General features: G+C 42.9%; 1 protein-coding gene across 3 annotated transcripts in view; it reads right to left on the reverse strand.

Annotated features, from left to right (window-relative positions):
- The window catches only part of ARMH3 (armadillo-like helical domain containing 3), a 126,800-nt gene that overhangs the window by 65,273 nt on the left and 38,245 nt on the right, over window positions 1-23,282 (reverse strand). For 2 of the 3 annotated variants that reach the window (XM_026069579.1, XM_026069581.1), the window contains exons 19-23: window positions 22,845-22,905; window positions 19,793-19,908; window positions 5,210-5,292; window positions 4,617-4,743; window positions 1,780-1,855 (exon numbers count right to left, since the gene is read on the reverse strand). In XM_026069579.1, coding sequence (XP_025925364.1) covers window positions 1,780-1,855; window positions 4,617-4,743; window positions 5,210-5,292; window positions 19,793-19,908; window positions 22,845-22,905 — 463 coding nt within the window. The remainder of the gene's footprint in view (window positions 1-1,779; window positions 1,856-4,616; window positions 4,744-5,209; window positions 5,293-19,792; window positions 19,909-22,844; window positions 22,906-23,282) is intronic. The other variant, XM_026069580.1, reaches the window with a different exon arrangement.

Raw genomic sequence — 23,282 nt, forward strand, 5'->3', positions numbered from 1 at the left:
CACCTTCACCATTAGCAGAAGTATAGTACCTTTGAATCTGGCCATCTTCCAACTGGCTGCTCTGAAATCTAGTGGACTGAAGAACCTTTCAAATGTAATATTTTCATCACAATAAGAAAACAAACAAGGAGATGAAATATCCCCTCTCCTCTTCAGAAACAAGGGGTAAGTCAAACAGACTAAATTCTCTAAAGTCTAATCTCTCTCCAGGCCTTGAATCATCTCTAATTTACACCTTATCTGACTTCACTGAGTGAAAAGCAGTCATTCACGAAAATTGCTAAGCCTAGTGAAAGACCAGATGAAAGTTCAACATTCATGAGCACTTGGGTGGAGGAGGGAAAAACTATCAAAAGTCTAGATCAGAAACATGCCGACTTTTCACTGGTTCCAGATAGCACTATGCACTGAACATGTCTGATACAGCCTGTCCCAGGAGCAGTATCTTGGTGCCAGTTGTTTGGTTTATCTTGTCTCACTTGCGTACTGATCTTCATAAAAACAGCTGTTAAGCCAACAAGGGAAAGCAAAACCTCGCTTATGTAAACCAGAGGTGAGCACAAACCCTTGGTGACCAGTTGTATCTCTCTTCCCAGTTCAGACTTCTCTCCCTAGATATACAGCTAATTCCCAGAGCAGACACTTTGTATCACTTTAAATGACATTACTTTGCCAACAGCTATCTGTTCTGCTGCTCCACGCAGGGAGCATTATCTGCCCACGAGCATTCATTTATGTCTGTTTACGAAAAATAAAAATAAGGATAGGAACAAAATAAATCTTCTACAACCATACGTGAGGCTATAAAGCCTACAGACCTACTAAAGGAACCTTTAAGGTGGTTTATAGACACATAAAATGTATATTGACTTGAAAGATGCCCTCAGAGAGTTTACCCTACACAGTGTCTTTCGCAGGGAGGAAAACAACGAGCCCGAGCAGCATACACAGTAGTAAGATACCTGCTGTTTCATCAAAAGACATCATTCCTCTCAGAAAGAGCACCTATGAAGTGACTGGGGTAGCAACGGACAGACTTTATCGGTATAAATACTCATAGCTTTTACGGTCTGCTTACGAGTCAGAGCTAAAGAGTAAATTCTCTCTCTCAACACATTTCTTCCATTTTCCAATCAAACTGAATCAGATTCATGATCCCAGTACTCCATCCTCCACCCCCATCAGACCTAATACCATGAAAGAATCCAGCACAGAAAAAAAATTTTAAAAAGATATTCTCTAGCCTCATAAGCAGAGCATAACTTCTGCCCTTGAACAGAAGGAAGAGGTTTAAAAGAACACCGAAATGTCTTTAAATAATCAGTTTTAAACATGCATAAAAAACTTGCAATGTTAAAAGAGGCCTGGAATATGCTTATTACTGCTGGCTTATAGTCCYCTTCGTAGCCTCACAGAATTGCAATAGAATCATGCAACAGAAAGAAATCCATTAGGTCGACAATTGCCCTGCCAGCACAGCGTTGTTCCCTACAGTACTTCTCTCAAGGATGCTGTGAGGATTAATTCATTACAGCTTGTGCCATGCTTTGAAAGCGCTCAGTCTACAGAAGAACTAAGAATTACTAGAAAAAGGACAATCCARCCCTAGTGACCCCATCTTTATCTCCAGTTGGCCTTGTTTAGAGCAGCAATTTCAGCTAACAAAGCAAACAAATTCAAAACCAAACTCAATACAACAAATGTGAAAGTGTCACGATAAGAATGCAGTCACGCAGGACACAAGAATCTCCAAACCGGTTATTAACTTCTACTCCTTACCTAATATTGACTAATGCATGGGTCACCTTGCTTGCAGGCTCTTTCCATTGACCAGCATTGGTAGAAAGCCTTAGAACTAAAAAGAAAAAAAAGACAGTTAACAGTGCTGGCACTGAATGGGCAGTGCAACATTTTTAAGCCAAAATGTCAAAAATCTACTTTGATGAGATGGCAGCCAGAGACTCATGTGAAAAAAGGCTTTCTTTGAGATGATTTGTGATCCAAAGCAGAAGTTCCCTTCAAAGTCGTACCTAAGAAATTTAAGGAACATGGAAAAGGTGTGCAGGACAAAATGACTGGGAGAAAGGAAGCAGAGGGGAGAGAAGAGAAAGGAATCAAAAGAAATCTAGTTCCTCCTAACTAATTTCATCAACCCATGTCAAAGCTGCTTYCCCTCAGAAATAGGACCAGAGTTCCAGTCTATGCCACCTTTTATTCCACACATGACTTCTCTCCTCCAGCTCCTATTCACACAAGGTTCCACCTGAGCTAGACTACAGCCCATGATTTACACCCAATTCAATAGAGATTGACTCTACCTCCTCTTTTATCTGGAATTGTAGAGAAATTACACACCAGCTTAGGGAAAAACACTCCCTGTAAGAACCAGTATGTCACTCTGTTGCACAGATAGTCTCTGGCAGACTGGGGAACAGTTCTGAAAACATTTTGCAACAGGAAGAACTTCTAGTGAATCCAATTCTTTGCTGCCAGAGTCCCCAAAATATTTATTTAGGTCAGAATCTGTAGTGTTGGTAGATTGCCAGTCACCTGCACAGCTTCTGTTAAGTATCAAAACAGTAACAGAGTCCAGAGCAAATGTTTGGATTTTTTTTTCATATTGCCTGAATAGGAGGGAATCTTTTATGAATTAGTATATTTGGGGGTTTCTGGGGTTACATTCTAGAAGAAAGGTTTGCCTTACACTGAGAGATGAAGAAAAGGCACTTCATCCCAATTTAGGTTCATCTAGAAACACTGATGCTACAAGTGACTCCATAGCATGGTGGATGCACACTCATGCCTATTATTACATGAAAGCAGCTTTGAATTCTGCAGACCTGCATAAAGTTCAGATTCAGGACCAGAAAACAAAAATCAAGGCAACAAGACTTCACTCCCATTCCCAAAGTAGAAAGCTTCACCCACATCTGTTAACAGGATAGAAGGATAAAAGTAGCTTTGCCTTTTGTGCTAACAAAATGTCCTAAGACAAAGATAGAAGGGTGACTSTAGCCTAAGTGACATGGTCTGACAAAGCCAAGGGAAGCCATCAGGACATCTGACGAAACTGTGGCTGGCAACCGGAGACAGTGATTCCTTCTCACTGTCTAGTGTTCCCATTATCTGGCATTTGCAGGAGGGGAAAAAAAAAAGTCAGCTCTGAGTAACATTATTTTGTCAAAGAGTAGGTCACATACTTTAATATCTTACGTAATGAATTCAGAGAGTTCAGGCATCTACACTGTTAATTCAAAGGGTTTGCCCTATGTAGCAGGATGGAAAACGTATTCATGTGATAAATGAGTTGTTTGAACAGGTCAGATGCGCCTACTGCAGCCCAATGGAGTAAGTCTCCAAGGGTGTTATTCTTCCATTCCTCTTTCCTTCAGCTTTCACTGGGGAGAGGATTGAAAAATTGCTGATTAGTAGAAGTACCTCATCTTACTAGCTGCAATTCTTGGGAGTAGGGAATGGGTTAGCAAAAAATCTCATCTGCTCTGCAGACAAAATAAGACAGCTGATCCCTTGCGCAAGAGATGAAAAGTGCAGAAAATGCATATTAGAGAAGTGTTCATTTTTTGCTTGTGACTGGAGGGTGTACTTGGCTCCTTTTGTTTTGGTGAAGATGATTCCTTCCCACATCAGCAGAGTTCTGTGCCCAACCGTCTCCCCCCTGCCCTTTAACTCCTTTACATGCTTATATTACTCCTGTTGTTCATCGGGTGATCATGCTGAGAAGGGAGCAGGGGGTCTGGGGAAGAAAGGTCCTTCTGGAACAAAGCAAACAAAGAACACAGCTATATTCTTTTCTTCACAGCTTCAAGCACGCAGGCACTACACCAGACCTGCCGCAGCTACCCTCGGCAGCAGGCTCCCGTGTATACACTGCCTGATTACGCCTCTATGCGTTCTTTGCTTCTTTGTTCCTCTTTTTCCTGCTGGGTTTTCACTTGGTGGCATTCCAGCATGCTTCTTCGTTTGAAGGATGGCAGCCTCTTCATGTTTTGTCAGCAGGCGCATTCTTCAGTCCAGTGATTTGCTCGTCATCGCAAGCAGGTTTGTGGGGGCTCTTTTCTTGGTTTGTTTTAGCAATAAGTGCACTAAGTGTGATTTGTCTAGCACAGCCAGCTTCTTGTCATAAATTTCTCAAATTCTTTTCCAAATTCTTGCTTGTGATGCATGCTTCCCAGTGCCGACTGGTTCTGCAGCTTGCACTKGCCCTCTCACTTGAGGCTGCCAAATGTGATAGATGCAAACTACAAATTGACTGAACTACACAAAGATACATGAAATACGAACTCCCACATAACTAGTTGCACCAATAAATATATATTTCCAATTGCAGTCAGTGGCTGTTATAGAGGTAACAGGCCTATTCCTTTGATAAAAAGCCTGGTTTCAGGCTGAACAAAACGTATCCCTTTAACAAGTTTATCCCTTTCCTCAATTCTTAACTTACCTAACACACTGAAACAAAACATGTCCATTCACTGAGACACACACCATCAGCAGGCAGACAGAAAACACCTGACACAGGAACAGAACTTGCACACACACCCCTCAAACCTCCACATCCAGTCTACAGTGTTCCCAACCAGCCAGGAAGCACTCACCCATGGAATAAAGGTTGTCAAAATTCTGATGCATCCGAATGATTTCATAATACAGCTCATCATAGCTGCTGGGAGTGGGGAGAAAGGTGTCTCCATAAGTGATGAACATGTTGAACAGGTTMACGACCTATATATGGAAGTGAAATTAAGTTACAACAGGTATATAAAGAAATGAGCTCTTGGTTCCATTATACATTATGTTACTTCATTGCTTCATCTATTATCTTATCAGTACAGAAGAGATGGACAAGAAGCTTAAATACTGCCATAACTGGGGCCAGGAAAAAGAAGTTTCTTGTATTTTGTGTACATAGGGYCCCCACAACAAGAAGAAACGTTATCAAATCTGGAAAATTAAACTAAGCCTTTCCTCACATAAGCATGTTTATTTCAATGAAAAGACCCTACACTGACTCCAAGCACTCCCTTTCCCAAGCATCTTCCTAGCAAAAATAGTCACAGTGATATTCCTCAGCTCCTCTGCCTTGTTCTGATATCTCTTTAGAAGGCCAGAAATACAGGATTCTTTCCTAAGGTTCAATTAAGATGAATTAAGCTGCTTAAAGTAGAGGATTTGTTTTCTCTATACTCACCATAAGAGCAAGGGTGAAGATGTTGTGTTTGGCCAGCAACACAGTCTCATTAGACATGAGGAACTTCAACAAGTTGATCAAAGCTAAGAGAAAAAAATATATATACATACATATTAAATAAAATTAAAAGCAAAGCCATTCTCAAAAAGTCACTTAAATATAGATGTTTATTCACTACTTGATATCAACCAACCTCAATGTCAGCTGCTGACCTCTCAGAAGTACAGTTTACATGTGGTTTACGGGCTAAAATACTGTGCTGGGCCGGTAAGTRACAGTTATTTTCACGTCCCAGGTTTATTCTCCTTTGCTGACTTCCCAAACCTGCTCAGGCTCAAGGTGACTCATTTGTTAACTTAGTGAGTTCACAGGAGATTTTTCTACCTGCCAGATCCTCAGGTGAGCTTTGGGGTTGGAAAAACCACCTGTCTCTTTTCTGCTTCATACATCACCAACACGATGCACACAGGGTCGGCCCCAAACTGTCACTCCTGTTGTTACATGAGGTTGAAACGCAACAAAACGACAGCACGGCTTTGCTGCAGCTCTGCTATCTCAGTGCTGCCGCGATGGTACATAGAGTGATACGGTACTTTATTGTGTCAGTTTTCTAGGGCTGTGCAGCAAGGACAATAGATCTGGTTCAGGCTTGTCTTAAAGCAAAACAAAGGCTCTTGCAACCATCCAGTATCGGGCAGCGATAGTGGTAGTTAACAAAAGGGCTAAAAGAGCTTTAATCGCACAGAGTTGACTAACAATTGTGTTCTACACACTTGGAAAAYGGAAATTTCTTAACGTTGTTGCTTGCAGAGATTTCAAAAAGGAAGGTATTTTCTTCTGCATGATACCTGCTCAGGACTCAAAGCTGATGCCTGCCTAAAAGAGATTCTCTGCTCTGAAGCCAGTGGGTTYTATGACTTAAGACATCTGAATTAGGTAGCCTGCAAAGTCAAGCTGGAAAGCTATAAAGGCATTTTTAAAAGGTTCTTAATTACCTACTAACTGGTAACAGCATCTAAGAGTAATGCCAGGCAGGCCTTTAATTCTTCTAGGCACAACTTCAATTTGTTAAATCTGTTCTTTCTCCCCCCCRCCAGTTTGCGGCAGCACTTCCATGAAACATGCTGCTGCTCACAGTCCGAGTTAGTYGGGAAAGAACATCAAAAAAGGAGGCAACAGTTCAACAGCCCTGGGTCAGCGAGTCACCTAAGCAGCTATCACCCACCACCAAATAGCAGATTTGAGATATGTCATTTGAGAAGGCAAAAAGATGTCCATGGATTTTAAAAGTTTAAATATGATCTCAAATTTCTAAGCAGTATAAGGATACCTAATCGCTGTCACCTCCAAATGCTGTCACTATTGATGCAACTGCTACAYGCTACACAGTAACCTGTGAGAAAACCAACTTCAGTGTGGGAGAATGCTGTAGAGAAGCGAGAGCAGACCAGTCATCTTTGCCCAAATGTACAGGCTATGAAATGGGAGTAGATAAAGCACAGGGAACAGGAACATGGTAAGCACAAAATGAGGGTTTCCCCCACCCCCAAAATCCCAGGGTATTCAGAAAAGGCAAAATGAAAAACCTACAGCAAAAAGACAGATGTCAAGAGATTGGCAAGGTCTGGAATTAAACAAATTAGAGATCCTGAATCCTAAAATCACTGCCTTCCAGTGCCAGAAGGTCTCCAGTAWCAAAATTTTACATACGTCCCCAAAAAGGGCAGCTCACGGGCCTAGTGGGGCTGTTTATTCACTACAGAAAGAGAAGCTGCTTCAGCTTACCCTAAAGCACAAGCTGGAGGCTTGGAGCCGAACTGCGAATCAGAACGAACAAAGTTTTCTGCAAACTCCAGRTGTGCAAGTCAGCTCCCCTTTCAAGCAGTTCCAGCATTTAACCACCCACAGCAGCCTCCCCTCCGTGACAGCAGCCCACTTCACTAAGCGGAAGCATTAACCTGTTTCCAGTCCAGCCACAGACGTCCCGATACCATCGCCACCTCATCACTAGGCTCAAACGCCTGGGACCACAAGCGGAGCCCAGATCCCACGATAATCCAGCTCTGCAAATACTCCTGTCAGATGTTTTTTTGTAAAACAGCCATTTCAAACCAGAGTAGCAGGTACAGATGGGCTCTCCACTGGAGCAGAGATCCAGCTAAAAACAGGTTTCCTAGGTAACGAAGCCTCCACCGCAGAAACTGCGGCCTCCTGCAGTCAGTGCTCTGAACTGAAGGCAGCTGCCCTGCGTCTCTGTCACAGCAGCTTATTGGCCATTTTTCTTGTTAATAGTTATGAGCATGTTTTACCTCCTGCCCAGCCAGAACAGTCTATATAGTCACATCTTCTGACCAAGCATTGCTGTTCAAGTGTTAGCAGTTGGGGTTTCTGAAAGTACAGTAGCAGAGCTCAGGATTTACTGTAAGAAGTGGTGGAAAGCCTTGGATTTTCGTACCATCGCCTCTCGCTTTTCCAGCGGAAGCTGCTGAACGGCCTTTGGCAGAGGGTGGCRGCGCAGCCTGAAGAGAAGTCCTCGGACATCCAGACACAGTGAACAAGAACGCTCGTGGGGGAGGGATTTTTTTTTTTTTTTTTTTAAAGGAGGAATATAAACTTTTATTGTTCAGAACATAAGTATTCACTGACAGGGGCAAATATCCTATAGCTGTCCACTACAGTGTTTCACAGATACCTCCCTGAAGCACGTGCAGTGCTCGATTTCGATGATAACGCTTGAAAAAACTAACCAATTCTCTGGKCTGCCCTGACAACAGCTCCTATGCCTGTTCCATCTGCGGTAATGAATTTGCTCACATTTAATTTTCCTGTTCCAGTTAGAAAAGAGAGAAGATATTACTGCTGCTTGAAATCAATCTTTGTATCTGAATTGTACTACATACCAGCCCACTCGCAGTCAGTCTCTGCCGTTACTCCCTRCAAAGCAGAACGGCGAGGGACGGTCACAGGAAAGAGAAACTCCAAGCTGGGCTCAGAGCTCACTGGAAGAACAAACCACCAAGTTTACAATCACTGCATGCATTGCACAAATAAATCCACCTGACACCTTGGGAACCCCTCATTTTTAAGACAGTTGCAGTGACCCTAATTAGGGGATACGCTACATCAACGCACAGAGAACAAGCGATCTTTTCCTACACCAACACTTTCTGCATCAGTGTCTCTGCACAGGAGACTCAAAGAAAGGAACAGGAGCACCGCGGAGTACCAATCCTTAAACCTGTGACTGTGCGTGTCTCAGTAGTTTGCTTGCAAAGGCGGACGCTGCACTGAAAGTAAGCAGAGCTGTGCCCTGGAGTTTTCAGGATTAACAATTTTTAAATCCAGCTTCAGATATGCACTGCCCTTCAGTGCCATTGCACAGAGCAAAGGTCCAACTGGCTGAACACCCATCCATTCCCRAGCTCCAACGGGGCAATATTACTACTCCTGAGCAATCTGAAGCCAAACCAGATGTGTCACTTTTTCCCTGCTGCAATAAAATGTTCTTCTCTCGCATCCCATCTGCAGGCTGCCCTCTCCCACACTAGCCAAGAAATTACCCATGTCTGCTCCCAACAGAGCAGCAGCTCCATTTCTCAGCTGCACAGACAGACAGAACTGTTGTCCCTGCTTGGGCTCAGCCGTGTTATCCAAATTTGTCCTTCAGGATTTAAGTGATGGACAGCATGGGCAAGAGATCTATTTCAATACAAACTGGAAAACTGCACCATTTTTGCAATACTCTCTAGCGTCTTTTTCTCCCCTGAAGACACCCATCTTCCCCATTCCTTACCAGCATACAATACACCCACTACACTAAATCTCAAAGCACCCATAATTTCACAACACAGTAGTGTCGCTAGAGCTCTCTAGCAAGAAAAGCAGGAGGGTGTAACCAAACTAGCAGCAATCAGTATTTGCATGCAAGCTCTTCATTTTGTGTCCTGAGCTGAGCACACCAGCTACGCTTCCCAAAACAACAAGCAGAGAAAACAACCTTGAACACCTACAGTTACAGCCACCAAAAAAATAAAAAATAAAAAATAAAAATCAAGAACTAAAGCTTGTGGAGTGGACACTTAAAATGAGCATGAAGCCATATGACTGGCTGTATGTGAAAGTGGTATAAAGTGTCTGGATCAGTTTTCAGGCAATTTTCTCTCCCAAGGATTATTATAGTCAAAGGATAAAAAATGGGATCAAGAGCTTTTACAGATACCTTCCCTTCCCTCCCCCTTATTTTTATTTATTTGTTTTTAACTGCAATGGTTGCATTTGACGTAGTTCTTAGCTCCTCCACTATGCAGCTGCTTTTGAGGACTGACACTTTCCCTTATCACTCTTGTAGCCAGTCTGTCTACTAAGGAGCAAAAATACTCCTGCTCAGTCATTTGCCATCCTTCTGCAGGCCAATCCTTTAAAGAGGCTGTGGGCAGCCAGYTGTTCCTCCTCTCTTCCACCGGGAAGGAAGCAATTCCCGTTTCTGGACTGATGCCCTACATCCCCTCCCTCCCCTATTCCTCCTCCCATAGCAGACTTATACTTCCCCCTTCTGCATAAAACACATCTCCCCTCCCTGTAAGCCTCGTGTCAAAGGGAAGTAAACTCAGTCTCAGCACATTTAGGATTCACACAAAGTTTTTGTGCTCTTTATTGTCTCAGTGTTCACTGTTTGACCATTGATGCACCGGGGCAGGAGGGTAGGGAAAGAGGAAAGAGGGAGAAATAGTACAGTCCCTTAGGCAAGTCACAGTGTAGCACAGACTCTGCCAAGAGCATTAAAGGCTCTGATGTGCTATTGTAYCGCAGAGCGGAAAAGAACCCTGAGACACATATCACTGCCATCCTGGATGGGATGAGCACAGTCTGGAGGCCTCTGTCACTGTCTCTGCTGTGTTCACAGGTCAAAAATCTTCTAACAGAGCATATAGTGATCCTCAGTAAAGGAGCAAGGGGAAAAAAAAAAAAAAAAGAAAAGGTGTGGGCTCCCCAAAAGTTGCAGTGTGATGTCAGTTAATAGAAATCCTGTGCTCTACTAATATCCTTCAATCTTCTGGCCAGACCTCTTGAAACTCGAGGCACACTGGGAAGAGTAGCAATTTCCCCATTCCCTCCAGAAGTTACCATAGCACTAACAGCCTCCAGCACTCAGTATACTCAGGGCCTTATCCTGCTTTCACAGTGTTTCAACTCACCTCCTTGGGATGATCCCCACCCACATAGCATTACGGGGCAGCTGGGCAAAACTGCCTTGCTGCAGAGAAATCCTCTGCCTCTAAGTGCCTCAGCAGTACAGCAACCATCCTGGACCTCCTATAGCCAGCCTGCTCACATATACATATTCAAGAGGGAGAATAGCAAGGTCCATTCCACTAACAGTAGCATGTGTGCCAGAGTTGGCAGGGATTAGTGCGCTAGACTGCAACTGAGGAGAAACTTGATTAAATTCCTTAGGAAGCAGCACTTTAGTCTTCTTGTGCTTCAGCTCCTCCAGTATAAAAGAGAGGAAACAGCACTGCTCTGTCTGCAGCACCACTGAAAGCATAAATAGTTGAGCTGGCTACAGACTTCAGCAATACAGCAGTCTATCACTGTAGGTAACTTCCTGAAGGCTGCAAAGTGACACTGTAACAAGTAGCCATGGGCCTACTTTTTCTTGTCCTGGAAGAGAGAGATCAGGCTTTGGGAAGCATGCATCGCCCAGGCAGCCGATCACCACTTCTGAACACAGATAYGACCCTTTGCATCTGAGCAGCTCAACAGCAGTGAGCTAACAGCACTAGCTATACAGGTCAGRCCAAAGACCTGCCTAAGCTCAGTATCCAGTCTCTAACAGTGTCCAACATCAAATGCCTGTTGAAGAGTAATAGGCCAAACACACTGGTGCAGCCTCAGAATGCTCTTCCAGATTGCAAAATTTGGAATGATCCCCTGACACATYAGGGAAACTAAACCACAAAGCAGGRAAATCACACTATATGTCAAGACCAGAACTATGCACCCAGTCCAGTCTCCTATTCCCGACTGTTGATCACGAGGGCGAACCCAGGATAACTGCATGTCCCTGTTGGTTTCACTGTGCTGTTATGAGGAGGAAGAGAACCTGGAACAGAATAGTTACCTGTAATAAATGCCGTAATGTGAAGAAAAATTCAAAAGTAGGGAAGCGAAAGGCTTGAATATAATATACTGAGAAGGCCTGAGTGTTAAGAGGGTGCAGATCTAGCCATGTTCAGAATGGTGAACAGTGATCAAAAACTCTTCAGGAGATGAGTATCAACAGAGAGGGACTGACAGAAAAGAACCGAGGTGCTCTCCAGACAGAGCAGTAGAAACAGGAAACATGTCCAAGAAATAGCTACACTGCTATTACAAACTAATGCGCCAGAACCCCCCAAGGCAGAGACTATCCTAGCATCCCTGGACAAGTTAACCAGTTACCCAAGGACAGCACTTGCAGCTTCCTGTTAATCAGCCAAAGAGCTAGAAAACAGACTGTCGCACCATCACAGTCCCCCACCCCCCCCAGGGGATCAGGGGAAGCAATAAAAGCTGTATCAACACTTATTTTACATGGTTCAGCTCCTTCTCTCCGCTCTGAGAAGGAGGGAGGACCCAGCTCTCAGTGCAACGATTCACCTGGCTGGATGGCTCATCTAACTCTGCAGCTGCTGCCTCCTTGCTTGCTGCTGCAGGTACTTCTGAATTCACACTCTCAGCAACCAAAGCTCCGTGGCAGACAACAGCCTGCTGCTGGCAAGCTCCCCATTACCAGCATCTCAGCAATCCACGGCTGTTTCCCCTTCTCCTCATGACTCTCAGGGTACGAGCATGAAAGCAACCTGTGTTCTTAASGAGAAACAGCAGCTTGCCAGAGCGCTGGAGCATACACTGGCATAACACATCACTCCCAGGACCAGTTGAGTAGGCCACTTCACTTCCAGCCTTTTTTTTTTTTTCCTTTATATAGTCCTCATCCCTGGCACTCGCTGCTCCCACCAAGCCACAGGTAACAGGGCAAAAATTGCAAGCTGAATGGAAATGTTGATAGTTGATGCCAGAGCAATGCTACTTGACAGCATTCCAGCAGGCAATTCCCAACTTTGGCTAAAGCTCAGATGAACAATTTTTTTTTTTTTTTTAAGCTTCATACACACCCACAAGCTTCACTCCTCTTAAGAGGAAAGGGAAGTACTGAGCTATTCTACTCTGCCTGACAGCACAGGCTCATGCTGCTATTCAAACAGTAGCTTTGGRAGCCAAGGTTGCACATTTTTGCATGGGGTCTTAGAAACCAGAGCCGATTTGGAAAGGAGGAGCATGAGGGAAAGCACAGAAACACTGTGCGAGGACATGGAAAGAGAGCAAGGCAAGAGATCTGCAAGTGTCACCCCCTGAAAACAAAAAGYGGATGGGGATAAATCACTGCATTCTGAAAGCTTCAACCCCTCTGTTCACAGAAGGAAAACACTGAACAGCTCCAGCTGTAATACCTACAACTATCAAAGGGACCGTTTCACAGCAGAGATTATCACAGTATCTCCACCGGGTCACCATGATCTAAAAAGCATTAAGGACTCGCAATTAATTTCTTCAGTGTTAGCTGGTATTATTTAAAAAGTAATTTGAAGGACTGAGCAATGTATCCAGATGAGATTTGCCAGGTTGAGGCAGGATGGCCACAAGATTAGTCACTTAACTGGACAAAATCTAGTAAACTCCAYTTGTGCTCATCAGCGCAAGGATCCATTGATGAAAATTTCCCTTCTTGATCTCACCAAGTGACCAACAAACAGCCACAAATCTGGTATTAACTTTTCTCCATTGGTAACTAGGGCCAAACCCTTTACCATCAGTATTAAATTATTAGAACACTATGGAGTTCACTAGAATTAGATAATAGTGTACTGAGAACCATGCAAGTAACAGAAGGTACTTCCTAAAAATGCACCATACGGGGAATTTAGAATGTTCTCTTTTGTAACCACTTTTAAGTTTCTTACACTATCTTCTTTAGGAGATTCATATCAGTACACTTCAAGTATCTTTGTGTTACAGTAAAGTTTTGTTTCAGTTGAAACAGCTAATACGGAAAGGTTAACATGAAATTGCTCAACCAGTAGAGAATGGCAGCAGACAGCCAATATTTAAAGATTTTTCTGGTGTACATAAAACAAACACACAGTTCACTGAGTTATATGGACACCTGTAGTTCTCCTTCCCAACTTTGCGTATTTTTTGCTTGTAACTGAGTTTTGTAAGATGGTACCATTCCTTTTGGCAACACAATGGGCTACCAGAACTACAAATTAAATGAATAAATGGATATCAAACCACAGTATACATCGCAAAACTTTAGACAAGATTTCTTTCATCGCCTTGGGAGCCCATGAATTTTATATCTCACCAATGTTTTGATTTCCCTGCATTCCTAAACTCACTGAAATAGCTAACAGAGCTAACAGTTGCATTCTTGATGCAACTATTACCAAGCTTATGGCAGCATAGTACCACATGTCCAGCCAAGCACCAGAATGCCCATGAGTAAAGAAAATCTATACCTCCAGCGGCTGCCTACTCCCACTGCCAATTCCATAGCACGCAACAGTTGCATCCTTTAGCCTGCATGAACAGCTATGGTCTTCATAATAGATTTCAGCACTATTCTGGAATTGCTCCTGTGTTACTGGTCCACCTCCTCACAAACCTCCCTAGAGTCAACAAGCACAAGTGCTAGTGAACCTTGTGGGCTTCATACTAAACAGCTGGTCACTATTATCTATTTTCTTTCAGTTTCAAAGATAAGGAACAGAGATGAAGCTTTCTGATCTCTTATCTACAAGTAAAGGTGAGGCGAGTTGCCGCAGATTAGACAAGGACCGTGTAAAATGGAAGTTGACCACAATTCTAAGACAGATTTACTGAGTCACTTTGAAATAAATACAACTTTCAAAGCTTCAGCTTCCCCATTTTGGAAAACGGAAATGAGCCAGTTCACCAAAATGCTCAAGGACTCACTAAGTAACACTTCAAATCATATCAATACTAGTAAGATCAAACAATAGCGGGGGGAGAAATAGCATTCAATGTATACAAACTTACAAGCTCATTTTTACAAACTTACAAATTTGCAAGCTCAGGTGCTCTGTCATCTAAAGCTCTGCAGAAACTGCCAGATCTCCCCYCCGGAGCTACTCAGGTAAAGCAGCCCATCAATCAAGAACACCGGCAGCCTGCATCCAAACTGAGCACACGGACCACAAAATGCTGTGCACACGCGCACACACACACACACATCCCCAGAGGCCAGCGCCCAGCAAACAGTGTTTCTGCAGGCCCAGGGCTAAGCACRTCTGCCCCCAGTAAATTAACACAAGACCTGTGAAATCCTGTTTACATCCTTCTTAGCAAAGAAAGGAACCATGAGCATGGCTGAAATGGGCAATACATCATTCTGAGAAGAAAACAGCCTTCCCTCTTTCAAACATATGGTAAATTAAGAAACAGTGAAAACAAATACCCAGGCTACATCTAGCTAGACACTAGTGCTCATTCCTGTGCCAGCCTCGCACTCTTCCGCACCAAAGCAAGGCCCCCGGGAGAGGTATTCACATGAGAGAATGGGAGAGGGATGCAACTCCTCCGAGAGGGTTAAAAATGCTGAAGAGCTCCCTCCTCAAATCACTCAGCCGCCCACTGAACTACTGACACTTGCTGCTGCTCTGCCCCTGGGCACTGCGGAGATAGCCCACCCTTCCCATTTCCAGCCTCGCTCCTCAGTAAAGTGGCACTGTTCTTGAGAAGCCAGCACCATCTTACGCTCCCGAACCACTGGTGGGACCCCAGGTCTCCAGCGTGACAAATGGGCACGTGCCTGGCGGCTCTCAGTCATGTTCTGATGTGCAGCTTAGAAAGGTTGGGTCAACCCCTCACTACCCACAGGCWCACAAAACTGAGAGCAAAAGCACCAGATAAAATCTGCATTAGTCAGAATATGTTGAGTTAAAGGTGCTAAGACTCCAGCATTTGTTCTATAGTTCTCTTTACAGTTTACAGGCAGCTGAATTAAATCAGAAAATGTTTTTGCTGGAAGGTATTTGAAAGATCAAATCCCACATAATGATTTCTTTTMTTTTTCTTCACAAAATGGTACACTTTAAAGCGGAACCATTTAACGTAGAGACAGACAGACTTTCTTTGTATTGACCAATGCATTAAAGCACTTTACACTCAACACAAGCTCCTGTTCCTTCTACCCTATCCCCTGCACATGATCCCTACTATTTACCTATGATGGTACTGACTGTGTTGAAGAAGCCCTTCTCTTATGCTTGCAACATCCTTCACAGCCTAAAAGCATTTCTTCGGTACTATATTCTTGAATTCCTAATCGCACAGAGTTTACCAGAGCAACCTCATCTATACTATCAGCCAGAGTGAGGCATCTGTTAAATTACTACTTCCTCTGAACTCTGTTAAAACTCCATCAGCATTCAGCAGAGAGTGTTGCYGGATCTTGGGTTTAAAACCACATAAGAAATTCTGCAAAAGAAGGGCAAGTTTTAGTTCTTTAATTCCTTTCCTGAAAATCTCTAAGTCATTTGCTAGCTGGCCAAGCAGCTCTACAGTCTTTCAGACTCTCGTGGCACCTACTGCTCTGCCAGTGCCAGCAAATCAGGCTGGCTGGTTCACCGGTATATTAATTCTGCCTCCACAAGAGCTGCAGGAAGACCAGCTTCTGTTGCTAGATAGCTGCTGCAAAATGTGACAGTGACAGCAAGGTCGGAGATGAAGGGGAGATGCAACATTAAGTGATTTCCAAATCTGTTCAGAAACATAAATCAGAGGGCTGAAAAAGCCTGATCAATAACTGGAGAGCAAGAAATGCCATAAGTACTATTAGTAATTAATATTTCAGCCACAGAGACACCAAAGCAAAGCACAAGTGATTAAATGATACCACCTTAAACGTGCACTGTATAAGAGTGTGTTGTAAATAGTGGGTTTTTTTAAATATTGTTTCTTTGTTTTAATATAGTGCACAGAAGAACCTTCCACCTCTTCAGTATTCATCCAAAGAGATTTCAAAAATATTATCTTCATGTTACAAACACAGAAACTGACAAAAAGAGCAAAGGAGGCCACACAGCAGAAGCAGATTTTGTCCAGTACCATTGTAAAAGTCTGCTTTGATATTCAAGGAAAAAAAAAAAAATCTTTAAAACACAAAAATTGACTCGTTGATGGTGCGACACATTTGAAGTGCCTTCATTTTAACAGTGCTCAGCATCTGTCAAATTAACTAAGCTACAAGATAAGAAATTGTAGCCCTTACCATAATTTGGAAACTGATTTTCAATGCTTTCTAATGGCAAAGCTCATTTTTTAATCCTCCTTTGCATTCAATTGCCCTAATAAATAGCTATTTCATCATTATTAATTATACTTAAGATTTTTTAAATGGTTTACTCTTGCCTTTTTAAGCCTACATTAGAATTGCTTTTCTATTTCTTTAAACATGGCTTTCCCTTAAAGCAAACCATAGCAACGGCAAAGAAGTTACCTGCACCCCCTAAGCTCAGAGTGAATTGCTCAAGCAATAATAATTTTGAGGTGGGAGGAGTTGAAGAAATTAGGTCTTTTATAGAAAAAGCTTAAATGACTCACAAAAACTCTTTTGGCATAGCTTATACATGCTTGACAACAACAATGTATATAGCACTTCCCATCACCCAAGTGCTGTACAAACTAATTGTTCAACAGTTAAAACCCAAACCCCTCCCTTATGACCAGCACAACATGTTTTCGGGGAGGTCAGGGAGCAGAACGTATTTGTGAGAACAGGCAACTGGATGTTACCAAGTAGTCTCCTCATCAGGTCTGCTAAACTACCTTACACTTGACCTTCAGTAACCATTTTTTTCCACAAGCATCGGCTACCCGGTGTAACAGCCCCGGAGATCTGCAAAATGTCCAAAAATGTCTGCAAGGGGCTAGGTAAACACAATGACATCCACTTATGGCTTCTGAGCTAAGCCAGATTTCCAGCCTAGTCACCAGTAATTGTACACTGTCACCAAAAAAACAAAACAAAACAAAAAAACTGAAGAGTTTCTTCAGAGATCGAAGGATGGAGACACATACTAACCACAGCTAACTGAACTGAAGTTAATCTGCTGAAGAGTTCTATTAAACAGGAACCAGCACCAGAAGGCATCTTCTGTATCTGAATGTCTTGCCCATCTATCGCAGTAATATTTGCTTGGTAATCATTTTCAAAAGCTGATCAAACTCCACCTTACAGTTGCTTTATTACTCTCCAGTGCTCCATCTTCTAAGACTTTCCAGGTTCTCACTCTCCAATGATCAGAAATATATCTTCGGACTACCTCTATATGGCACTTTTTGCCATATACATAGCTTTATCTTTGTAACTTGTGGGCTCGAAGACCTTCTGTAAAGCACACCTGACAGGGCACCAGAGATCTCAGGCCTCACAGTGAACAGCAGTTTCCTTTTAGCTCTTTATCCAGCAACTAATCCTTCGATCCAAAGCAGGGACCCAGAGGGGAATACGTTTGCAGTGACCCATAAAGGGTAGAAATGGTGCAGATGTCCCTGCATTCTGGTTTGGCATCATCTGCCAGAAATGCAGCCATTCTTCTGCATCAAAGGCAGCAACATTCTGTGGAATCAGAGCAGCCTTGACAAGGGATAGGAGTTAATTACACCCTGTTTCTAGAGATAGGCTTGGCAATTAGCTTTCAGACTGGCACCTACAGCATTCTAGAAACACACACCTGGAGCAGCCACGCTGTGCCCTTTTACAGGTGCTCATGCTATTCAGTACAAGACCTTTCCAGCCTGAAAGGATCAGCCTGGCAGCTGCTGAAGAGTCTCTGTTCACCTCAACATCCTATAGCAAAAAAACAGAGAGTCTTACTGTAATTTTCTTCTGCCAAAGAAGATCTCCCTAAACAAGCAGAAGTCTACAGCAAGCATGGAGCTCTTCAGCTACATCGGGTGTGCAGACATTCCGGTCCTTTGCAGAAACTCAACCAACCTGGGTGCTTTTTACTTTACTGCTTTGCTTTCAGAGCACGCGCAGCACTTAACACTTCTAAGGCACTTTACATTTCCTAAGCACTATACAAACACCAGCTAATTAGAGATAGCTAACTAGAACATCCCAGGATACTAAATGTCAGCATGCAGCAAGGATTTTCTCCCCCCACCCCCTCCAAAAAAAGGTAAAGTTAAGGATTGAAAGGTGTCTAAGAGTATGCTCTCTGAACTGTGGAAGAGTATCTTCAGGCAGAAAACATTACATTTGAGAACTCCATACTGCCATTGTGGAGGAAAGCCCCAGCCCGTCCTGGCCAAACATGAACGAATGCAGTTCTGCTGTAACTGCTGAAAAGGGATCACACACACTGCCAGCTGCAATTTCTATTCACAGCAGACCTCTGCATTGTACCTGCTCCCCTCCTGAGCCAGCACTGCGCTGCAGCCATGCCTCTGGGGCTCTGTTCTGAAGAAAGCAACTGAAAAGAATTTGCTAATCTCTTAATTAGGGGCACCCACTTCACCTTCTACAGGAATAATTTAGAGAGCCTGAATGAGCCACATGTCACAAAAGGCAAAAATTTAATAACTGAAACCGACTCAGATTGTTGGTTCATTTCCCTGTACCTACACTCAGCTGTGCCAAGCTACTGAAGGCAAGTACTCAGTGTTAATTGAGAACAGCTTCAGAAACCACTCATCACAGCCTTTTTCAACAGTCATCCTTGCTCTCAAATTTCTGATGGGAGTTGCATTACACCAGCAAAGTCACTGATCTTAGGTCTTAAGCATAACTCTAGAAACATACAGCTAGGGCCATGTTCCCTTAATTTTTCATAAACCTCTTGTTTAAGCCACAACAGCTCAGGGATTAACTGTACTTTCCTAGCTGAGCTACTTCACTGCTTGCAAGATGAGAACAAAAGCACACACCATACCCATGAAAGAAGCCCGTTAGGTCTCATCATCCATTCTGCTACCCCCTTCCTCAGACCTCCCACACAGGGCTTGTCCCATAGAACAGTCATACAATACTGTGTCCATGAGATTATAAACAACAAGTCAAATCCCGTAAGACTTATCTATTCTAGGGATACCAGGGGTGTAAACTGCACTGTCTGCAATTAGTGCAAAGGTTAAACTCTCTTCCTTCCCACTGACATTTCTACATTGCTCTCCCAAGAAGCTGCACACACCCTTCTATCTACACCCACCTGCTACAGTAAAAAGAAAAAGTAGGGTCTACCTCCCTTCACCTAAGGGTCTACCTCCTGTCTACTCTCAAGTGGCTGGGGGAGAAACACTATTGCCTAGAACGGGTCTCTTTCTCCAGTCAGTGAAGAGGGACTCAGGTAGTGACAGAGATAAACAGAGACACTTGGATACCATGGTGATCGTGGCCAGACAAGAAAGCAAATTAGCTACCATTATGATAATGCCCCGGCTTTCTAAAAGAGGCGATTTGCATGTAGCAACTGAAGAGCAAAATAAAAATGATTTAACAGAATTGCTGCTTACTGTTTAACCCTGTAGTACCCAAAGTACCTGACCAGAGCTCCCTCCAGGTGTAATGAAGTCTCACTCTGCATTTCTTCTGGTAGCACAGCAGCTTGTGCACAATCTGAATGCACCGCCTGGAAAAAAGAGAGGGCAAGGCATTAATGCTCCCCACTACCTTTCCCAGAAATTCCACATCAGACCTGGAAATCTCTCCGAAATCAGCAGATTTGTCTCTTGCAGGAAATGGACAAATCCAACCCTAAGGGAAGATGTGGCTCACTGTCCCGGGCTCCCAAAGGGAAGTGATATGCAAAGAACCACACTCAGAATCAGGTCTGAGAAAGACCAGTGACAGGAACCTGTATGGCAGTTTAAACTCACCATGATGGGACAGACTACAGATGCAAGAGTGCTATCCTTGGGCTTTTAAAGTTTATTTTATATTTGATTAAAATTTTTCACACTTTGCCAACCTTGCGTGAGGACCCCAAACCTCAACGAAAGGAGTTACTTGGTTTGCAAGCTCCATATGTATGAGATACTGCTCTTAGACTTTGCAAATTATGGTCGTGGCAGAGCTTTTCCATTTCTTCGGCCATAGGGATGAGGCTAAAGGAAGTTACACGGTGCAGCTAACAACTGCTGGGTTTGTAATTTCATTGAATAAGGCCTACAGTTCAATTATTTGGGAAGGAGAGGGGGATTTCTGTCCAGCTTTTCAGTCTCCTTAACCAAAGAAATGATCAAGCAACACACCTGCAAACTCTGAAATCCCCCAACACACAGTTAAGATACTTGTGAAGTCTCCAAATCCTTCAGGCCTTTATGACACCTAGTGTTTATAAAAACTCCTAGGTGCACAAACATTCTTCATGAATAACACTGGAACTAAACATGCAATAGAGTAATTTTTCTAGCACTAGCTCTCATTAAGGACAAGATAGAAAATATATTCAAATTTGAATTTTGTTGACCAAGTTGTTTTTAGTTATTGACATTTAGAAAAACAGAAGGAAGACTTCAAAAAGGAAAAATTCCTTTTTTCAAATTCTTATTTCTCAAAAACACATTATCTTACTAATACCAATGTCTCAGTAAAGATGTTACTGAAACAGTGTACATCAGACAAAACTAGATAGAAATCAAATAAAGTTTGCTCAGAAATTATTCAAAATGGGGTGAAGGGTTCAAAATAAGGCTTTCAAAAAGCCTTCAGGAATAATATGCACATGGTATACATTTATCTTAACAGACCCTTACATAATCTCAAAAATATCATGATGGTGTATGGACTAAAATTGCTAACTTTAGAGAGATTAAGGTTAAAACATTTACAGTAGCTGAGCAGCACCCTGAGTGCTGGTATTCCACATTGGATTCTCACAAATTTAGCCAAGAAAAGAGAGCAAAACTGCTGGGCTAGCACAGAGAGTTGTCTCCAGATCAGGAACAGCAATCACTCTGGGGAGAGAGCTACCATTTCTGATGTTACTGGTACCAGATGATCTCTAGCGCTTTTCTAGCTATGTATTTGCTTTGCCTGAGGACCAGAACTGGCCTCTGCAAAAAGCTATTTAAGGCAGTAACCAGAGGGAATCTGGCAACAGCTAAAACGTTTCTTTTAAATTATAATAGCCCTTAGCACAACATACTCTGTAGATATATCTTGGCATTGAAAGCTACTGGTTGCATATCACTTCTCTAGGTGAAAGCAAGGCATGGGGGGGGGGGGGAGAAGGGGGGGGGATGTGGAAAGGCGTACCAGCCCCAGTGCCCCTCCCTAAGGGACCAGTGCACCAGCAACCAGGCCTACAGACCTCCCAGCCACACCACTTCAGTGATGCAATTGCATCCACACTGTTTTCTTGGGGTCTGTTTTTTTTGTTTTTTTAAGCTTTGCGTTGAGGATTCATAATATATAGAGCAGACAAAAGCCACTCTTGGTCAAAGCAACCTGGATTTCTCTTGTAAATATTAATACGCCCTCCATTGAGTGGCCTCAGACTGTCACCTTTTAGATGCATTGCAGAGAGGTGTGACACTCTGCATTCAGAACTCCCACCTTGTTTGCAATAACTACATTTGCTATTGGATGGGTTCAGACAGGAAGGTAATGAAAGGTCTACATAAACATGCCAAAAGGAATGGATACCAGTGTCCACTGATGGTTGCTACTGCTCATTATTTTTACTCCCATGAGGTTTCTAGACCTGACTTTACCTTTGAGTCCAAGCATTTCACGCCTTTCTTGGGAAATTCCAATGCACAATGCATCTACAACTAATTCTGTAATTGTCATTAAAAATAATTTCTCACAAGCTTCTAATTGAACTACATAATCCTTGCAAAAGCACTGCAGTTCTGGGTTTATTTGGGCAAAGTCAGACCATGCTGAAAAGTTACTTTAAGGAAAAATAGCCTATGGTTTGTCTCTTTTCTATTGAATATAGTGCTGTTTAAGCCTTGGGGAAATTCAGCACTGTACAAACAGAGCAAAGCCAATGATCTGCCTAAATCCTACTTTCACCCTCCAGGCTAAAGCAGAACAAAGCATTGTAAGGGCCCTGCGGGACACAAGGAGTGCTTATGCATAGCCCCATCCTTTTCTCCTTCCCCTTTCCCCAGGGCTAGATTTTACCCTTGCTGCCTAGCAGGCTATTTCAGGCTTGAAATAAGTCTCTCTCCTGTTCTCCCCATTGCCTTCCAGGCCTCATGTTAGATGTACTTGGTTTTTCAAAAATGGCTTTTCAGTTTCCAGAGGAAGACTCTGCTTCTGGGAAGCAGGAATTCTTGTAATGAGCATGTATTATGAAACTTTTCAGAATTAAAAGGTCTTTGTATTTGATCAAGTAGATTAGGAAGTCATTCTGGAAGGTAGAAATTCATTTTGCTTTCAATTTTCTGGCACACAGACCATTCTAAAAATAGAAAAAGTTGCTGGAAAAGTTCATGAAAAGCCATCCAGCTCCCCATCAGTCACAAAACATTATTTCAGCCAGAAAATTGTTATACAATGAGAACTCAAATTCAAACTTCCAACGAAACTACAAGTCAGCCCACAGACACTTACACGTAGAGATCCATAGGAAATTCTTTCATCATGTGTGTTACAATGAACTCCACCATCAAATCTAAGACAGAAAAGAAAACGATAAAGTAAGTGTAGAGCTAGCTACAGTTAAGTTCTGGCAGACAACAATGAGAAGTCAAACTACCCTACCAACCTACCAGACAATAGCCCTGCTAAGAAAAGAGAAAATCCCTCCCCCCTTTTTTTTTCCTGGAATTAAAAAACAAAAGTGTACATATTATACTGGAAGCTGAGGGCATATCATGCAATTTGCTTTAAGGCACTGCTTTCCCACCACTATTAATCAAAGAATACACCACTTATTCTGATGCTTAGAGTTGCTCTTGCATTTCAAGCCTTGTCAAGAATGGAAAATTCCATTAGGAAATACATTTTAGAAAGTGATTTTCACCAGAAACCACATACAATTCAGAGGTT

Source organism: Apteryx rowi, unplaced genomic scaffold (assembly GCF_003343035.1).
Source record: "Apteryx rowi isolate R43461 unplaced genomic scaffold, aptRow1 scaffold_3, whole genome shotgun sequence".
NCBI classification, from domain to species: domain Eukaryota; kingdom Metazoa; phylum Chordata; class Aves; order Apterygiformes; family Apterygidae; genus Apteryx; species Apteryx rowi.